The sequence below is a fragment of the Microtus ochrogaster genome, chromosome 7, assembly GCF_000317375.1.
Source record: "Microtus ochrogaster isolate Prairie Vole_2 chromosome 7, MicOch1.0, whole genome shotgun sequence".
NCBI classification, from domain to species: domain Eukaryota; kingdom Metazoa; phylum Chordata; class Mammalia; order Rodentia; family Cricetidae; genus Microtus; species Microtus ochrogaster.
In genome coordinates this window covers 82575973-82582879 of record NC_022014.1, presented here as the reverse complement: position 1 = coordinate 82582879, position 6907 = coordinate 82575973, and the positions used below count along the sequence as shown (strand labels likewise).

General features: G+C 50.0%; 1 protein-coding gene across 1 annotated transcript in view; it reads right to left on the bottom strand.

The window, feature by feature from the left end:
• Rnf213 (ring finger protein 213) overlaps positions 1-6907 on the bottom strand; it is a 79979-nt gene that overhangs the window by 13272 nt on the left and 59800 nt on the right. Inside the window, exon 25 of the mRNA XM_026780086.1 lies at positions 683-4279. Coding sequence (XP_026635887.1) covers positions 683-4279 — 3597 coding nt within the window. The remainder of the gene's footprint in view (positions 1-682; positions 4280-6907) is intronic.

Sequence of the window (6907 nt, the reverse complement as noted above, 5' to 3'; positions counted from 1 at the left end):
TTGTTTTTCAAGACAAGGGTTCTCTGTGTACTCCTGGCTGTCCTTAAACACATTAGTAGGCCAGGATGGCCTGAAAATCAGAGATCTGCCTGCTTCTGCCTCCTGAGTGCAGGGACTCTCCTGATCCTGAAGCTTTTAACTGACCTGCTGCCATGATGGTCTCTGGCTCACTGTTGTCCCATTGCCACAGCCCTTCTCGACATTTACCTGCAGTGTTGCTCTTGGCAGGAAGGGTCGAGTTCCTTAGCAGAGCCACTGAGGACCCCTGAAGGAGCTTTCTGATCATCTCAACCTCAGGACACAAAACTCACAGCTTGGAGCCTCAAGCTCTACCAGTGAATTCTCGCAGAGCTTTTCAATCTCAGTCCCTTTGTCCTTGCATGTGCCCAGCCAGCCCTAGGGGTGCCTCTTAAAGAAAGCCACATCTGTCCTCCTATCGCGTGCACAGCAGGCTTCCTGTGGTGCTGACCCTGGATGAACACTGCCTTTCTAAGCTCCACACACACTGACCTACAAGAGAACAGTGTGAGGCCAGGGATACATAATGGGGAGCCCAGGGTCAGCATATCCATACTACCTAAAAGTCACCCTGCAGTTTGGTGTAAATCTGGGTTTAGTTCCTGACCCTAGGAGTCTAGGACCCTTGGATTAGCAGAGTGTTAGGCTATGCAAAGATGGTCACCTCTGTGAAGACAGCCTGGCCCTCCAGATGGGCCATGCGCAGGTGGGCCTGGAGGAAGTCTGCGAAGGAGTTGTGTTGTTGCTTGGAGTAATAGTCCCGCGACAGCCGCTCCGCAGTGAATGAGCCCAGTGTGGAACCACGCAGCCGGACCACAGCATCTGGTGTCGCACAATCCAGCAGGATGAGCTTGGCCTCTTCAGACACCTTGCGGTACAGCTCCTCAGTCACGTCCCTGGGGTCCTGCCTCTCCATGGCCTGCAGCACCACGGAGGCGCAGGCATCAGAGTGGTAGCCGATGAACGCGTCTGCAGGACTGTACTTGTGCCTGGCAATGAGCTGGTCTGCTTTCACATCTGCAAAATCACAGGCCCACTGTTGCAGCTCACGCACAATGCCCTTCTGCCACCCCTCCAGCACGGTGTTGATGTCCAGGTAGTGCTTCTCCAGCCGGTTGATAAGGGGCACAGGGAACTGTTGGTACACCACAGCTTTCTCCTCAATGACGATGAGGCGGAAGTCAGTGTGGACTCGACATTTGACTCGATGCGTACCCAGGCCAAGGTCCACGTACTTCTGGCCCCCAAGGTAGACATAGTACTGGTTGAGAGCATCATACAGGCTCTCGTACAGGTTCTGCAGGTTCAGCAGCACCACCATCTTTCCCGTCTCCATGCAGATCTTCACCCGGTTGATGTTCCTGCAGATCTGGGTGTATTCCTGGTCCTGGGGAAAGCTGGAGCCAAAGATGATCTCCGGTTGCTGGCCCTCACCAAAGAGCGTCTGCTGCAGGATCTGCAGGGCCACATAGTTCCTGGTCAGCACCAGCAAGTAACGGGACTCGGCCCCGTCCTGCCCCCTGCTGGACGCCTGCAGACCGCTGTGAATGTTCTGCTTGATCAGTTCCACAGTGCTGACGTCTTCCTTGTACCTGGCCCCGGGAAGACTGGCTGTAAAGATGTCCAGTGCCTGGATGTTGTCCTTCCCACTGAAGTTCCGGAGGACAGCATGAGCTATGTCTTGTGGGGAAAGCCCCTGAGTGGAAGCTTTGGCTTTGGCGAAGACCATCTTGATGAGGCTGTAATAGTCACGAAGCCCAAAGAATTCCTTGTCCTGGGTCCGACACACTGTTTCATAGGCCTTGGCAAAGGGTGCGAAATACCCTCGGATTCTGTCCTGAACCAGCCTGTCCGAAGAGCAGATGCCCTCAGCGCTCTCGATGAGCTCTTTCTCACTGGGACTGCCTCTTGACACAAAAATGCCCCGGTTCATCTTGGCAGGATCCAGAGCCCAGTTGGAAATGCCAACAAAGCCCACTTTTTTGTAGGGGGCAGGATCATCGTCAATGCACCCATCTTCCAGCAGGGGGTGCAGCGTCTTCAGAGGCATTCTGGGTGAGTCTTCTGCCAGTCCGACCTCATCCAGCACCACCACAGAGACATACTGCTGTAGGTCCTTGCCCTGCTGGAAGCGAGCACACTGTCTGAAGGTGCCGATGACCCCTTGCGGGGTGGAGTGGGGGCTGCACTGGAATGACACCAGGTGGACCTGTTTCAGGCGGCGGAAGAGATCGGAGAAGGCAGACTGCCCTTGCATGGCGTCCGCTACAATGATCTTGGCAAGGGATTTGGAGCTGCCGGGCTTCCCCACCAGGAAGAGGGGGATCTTAAGCTCTATGCAGATTACCATCATGAAGACATTCTCCTTCAAAGCCAAGTTCCTGGCTATGTTTGTCCTAATGGGTGCCCCCTTCAGAAAAAGATCTTGTACAAGAGTGATCTCATCAAGAATGACCTTGCTGTCATCGTATGGTTCCGGAAAGCACCTGCCAATGGCTCTGCGGTAGGATGCTTTCTCTTCTAAAGAGGCATGGTAACACACCCCAATGGCCATTACCAGGGACCAGAGAACAGGATCTCTCTCAAAGGTGTGTTTGCTGTCACTGGCTTCGTGGAGAAAGTCATGGAGCTGGTTTAAGAGCATCTCACTGTGGTCATGAAACCATCTGAAAACTTTGACACAACGCTCCACATCCCGGAGGCTGACGAAACCACATTCATTCTCCCTCTTCCTCATGAACCTCTGAGAAGCGGAGAGTACATCCACAATCACAGAAGTGTGGTCTTCCTTGATAAAGTCCACTCTCTGCACGATCTGCCGGATGTAGAGATTTTCAGCATAGTCATTCAGCTGTCCAAAGTCCCATACCAGAGGAATGAGGCTTGGAGGCAGAGCGTGGACGCGGTAGACCAGCTGCCGCAGCGGGACGGAGCCCAGTCTCTCTGCAGTCTCCTCTGCACTCACCCTGTATCCCAAACCTGCTGACTCCAGGCGGAGGATCATCTCCTGGGAGTGCTTCCGGTAAGGGTTGCAAGCAGCAATGACATGCAGGCCAGAGTCCGCCTTTAGGCACTCACCGTCCACTGCTCTGTCACACAGGACCTCTTTGATACAGCTCACAGCTTCCGTTGTGTTGGCTTCGTCAAAGAACAAGATGGTGTCCAGCTCGTGTTGGACTTTATTGAAGAAGGCTATGCGCTCAGCATCCTTGACCTTGGAGTAGATCATGGATGGAGTTGTCCCTCCATGGACCTTCACCAACTTCAGAGTTTCTGCTTCAACAGTACCACGCTTGAGGTTACTAAGGAATTTGATGAGCCTTGTTTTCCCACAGCCTGTCTCTCCCATGATGATAACTGGGATCCCACACCGAAACCGCATCTCAATGGCCAGGATCTTAAGCATATTGTCTGTTGTGAGTTCGTACGTTTCATCAGGGTCAATGGGCCACTCAATCCCCAGGGCCAGGCAGAGTCTTTCAAGCTTCTCATGTCTGGGCAGGTTGTCAAAGTTGATATTGAAGGGCACTCTCTGAAGCTTCAGCCCATCAAATAGTTCTTCTGTCATGACATTCTTCTTGATGACCTTCCCATTTGAGGGATTGATGGCATCAACATAGCCATTGTTGTTGGGCTGCAAGTGAAAACCTATGAATGTCATGGTCATGCGGTCACCATTGAAGAAAACATAGGGATGGGGCTCTGACTCCCATCTCTTTCGAAGAGAGAAGGGAGCTAGGTCTTCTTCAGCAACTCCATCCATGGTGACCATGTGGTTACCGGGGCTTTGGTCTGAAGTGTGGAGAGTTGGAGTGGCAAAATCTCTCGCCATTAAGATCATGAAGGTTACCACGAAGTTCTTGAAGCCCCTGAGTGTGTCTCCAGTAAAATCCGGGTTGCAGAAGACAGAAGCCTCACAGTCCTTGAGCTGACAGTTCAGAAACCAAGCGAAGTTTCGAAGCTCTGCCCAGGAAGGGTTGACCACGCCACAGTAAATCAGGAAGTGCTGCAGGCACTCCTCAGGGGAGCCTTCCACGGAGCCTTCGTCGAACTGAAATGTGTCCAGGTTCTGGTTTTGATGGAACCGTTTTAAATACTGGTAAGGTCTTTGGAAAGCTTCACTGCTGAACTCCCCTGGGTCCATTCCTGGTTCCCTGTGGCTCTTGTTGGGAGTCAGTTCCATGGTAATCACTTCCTTGGGAGGACGGCAGGTAACTTTGGGGAAGATGTCAAGAAACCTGGACAGAGCTGCACGTGCATTCTGCAAAGAGGAAACACATTGTCAGTGAGTTTGTTAAAAACTGCCTTTGTGTTGGGGCTGGAGAGATGGCTCAGCTGATAGGAGCACTCACTCACTGCTTGTCCAGAGGACCCAGGTTCAATTCCCAGCACCAATTTGGCAGCTCACTACTGTCTGTAACTTCAGTTCCAGGGGACCTGATAACCATGGCAAAATACCAATGTGAAAGAAAGAAAGAAAGAAAGAAAGAAAGAAAGAAAGAAAGAAAGAAAGAAAGAAAGAAAGAGAGAGAAAGAAAGAAGAGCCACTACCACAACAAATCCTGCCATTGTGTGTAGTGAGGAGCTGCGGGCCTGCTTTTCATCCTGCCTGCTCCCACACACCTAGCTTTACACCCGAAATAACAACACACAAATTGTATTCTTTTAGACACTGCCTGGCCCATTAGTTTCAACCTCTTATCAGCTAATTCTCATATCTTGCTTTAACCCATATTTAGTAATCTGTGTAGCACCATGAGGTGGTGGCTTACCAGGGAGGATTTAACATGTCTGACCGAGCAGCTGGCTCCATTGCATCTGACCCAGAGAGGAGAGGCATGGCGATTGCCTCATTTCCCTTTTCCTCCCAGCATTCTCTTCTGTCTACTCCACCCACCTAAGTGCTGGCCTATCAAATGGGCCAAGCTGTTTCTTTATTAACCAATGAAATCAATACAAACAGAAGACCCTCCTCCCACATCAGTTGTGTTTTATCTCTTTAGGTCTACATAGGATTTAGCCATTTACCTTGTCTCCACAGGCTGGCATCTTTTGCCTGCTGAGGTTTTAAAGAACTGGATTAGAAGACATATCCTTAACTAGGAAGCATTTTCTAAGAACTCTGGGACTTGTTCCTTCACTATGCACAGACAACCATGAGTAGGTGTGAGTGCCAATACTCTTTAAGTACTCAGGTCCAAGAGGAACACGTCTTCTCCATACTGGTTTATAGAATTAACAGGCCTGCCCAGTGAGTAGTCACTCCACACACTTGGACATTAATAAAGGAAAATTCTCCTTACTGTGAGTGTGTATCTGGGTCTGGCGTATAGACACCATAGGCTTTAAACTCCACACATGCTAGGTCCTTAAATCTTTCAGCCAACCTACACTTGAGTAGGGTGGAGAATTTTCTTTCCTGCAGTTGGTACCACGCATGGTTAATACACTTTCTTTCTATCAAGTGGAGGCAGCACTTCTTTAGCTAAATTCTACTTTGTGTGACTCGATCTTTCCTAAGCAAGTTTATTAGTAAATCCCGTATAGCATTGATTATTACCTCAAGTTTATCCTGAATTATTGAGAGATGGCAGCTCTCAACAGAGCTGCAAGCCTGAGATCTAGCCTTGTCACCCTCTGGACCACGGCATCTGTGTGCTGATCCCAAAAGTTGTCACCTCAAAGAGACTGGTCTCAGTCAGAGGGAGCACCCACACCCAGCTGACCAGCATAAACTGTCCAAGCAAAGCAAAGGGTTCACTGTAGTGATTCTGGTCTCTTATTAATCACAGTCAAGTCTTCAGTCCCTGCTGACCAGAACCACAGCTGCTTACATCAAAACATCACTCAGACATCCCTGATGCTTCTTTACTTCCCTCTACACGGCACAAGTCAGGTCTCTACTGTCTGTGTTACTCTCCGCATGCTAATCTTACAAGCTCCCAGAAAATAGTCTACTGAGCTTTGAACACTCACGTGACTCGAGTTCAAATGTCACCATAATTTTCTCCAAAATATATGGTCAGGTTTGCCACAGCAATATCCTATGAACCTGGTACCAACTTCTGGCCTTATTAAGAGTTTATATTGGTGATATAAAACCCCTTGACCTAAAGAAACTTGGTCAGGATAGGGCTTATTTCATCTTACAGCTCTCTCCATTACAGAGGAAAGTTAGGGCAGGAACTCAAGACAGGAAGATGGAGGCAGGACCTGAAGCAGCAGCTAGGGAGGACACTGCCTACTGGTTTGTTCTCCAGGGTTTGCTCAGCCTTCTTCCTTGTTCCATCCAGAACCACAGGCCTAAGGTGGAACTTTCCCCCGTTCCCTCATGGGCTGGGCCCAGCTACATCAATCAATAATCAAGGAAATGGCCTACAAACTTGCCTAAGGCAATCTTACAGAAGGATTTTCTCAGTTGTGCTTGACCCTTCTCAGATAACTCAAGCTTTGTATCAAACAAAAACCAAACCAGGATGAGTTGTGCGTCTCCACAGCAAACCTTTGTGTTGTCTTTCTGGTGCTCACCAGTTTGGAAGATCTCCTTGGCTGTGCTGAGGGCTCTTGTGAGATTTCAACCACATATAAATGGCACGGGTTCCGAAGCCACATTTTCCCGCTCGTATCCATTAGGTACTGCAGAATGAGGAGTTTGAAAAGAAAGACAGGAATCCCAGTCTGGACCTGCAGGAGACACAGGACTGTGAGGGTGTAGCCTTGACAGGATGGCGTGGATCAGGACTGTGTGTGGAGAGGAGGCAGTCAGGATCTGGGAACCATGTCTCCCGCCCGTGTCAGTCACTGGCAGGTGATGGCAGACACTTACTGAAGTGCTGACATCAATATGGACTATCATAGGCGTCTTCTGAGAGTCCTTCTCCAGGAACGG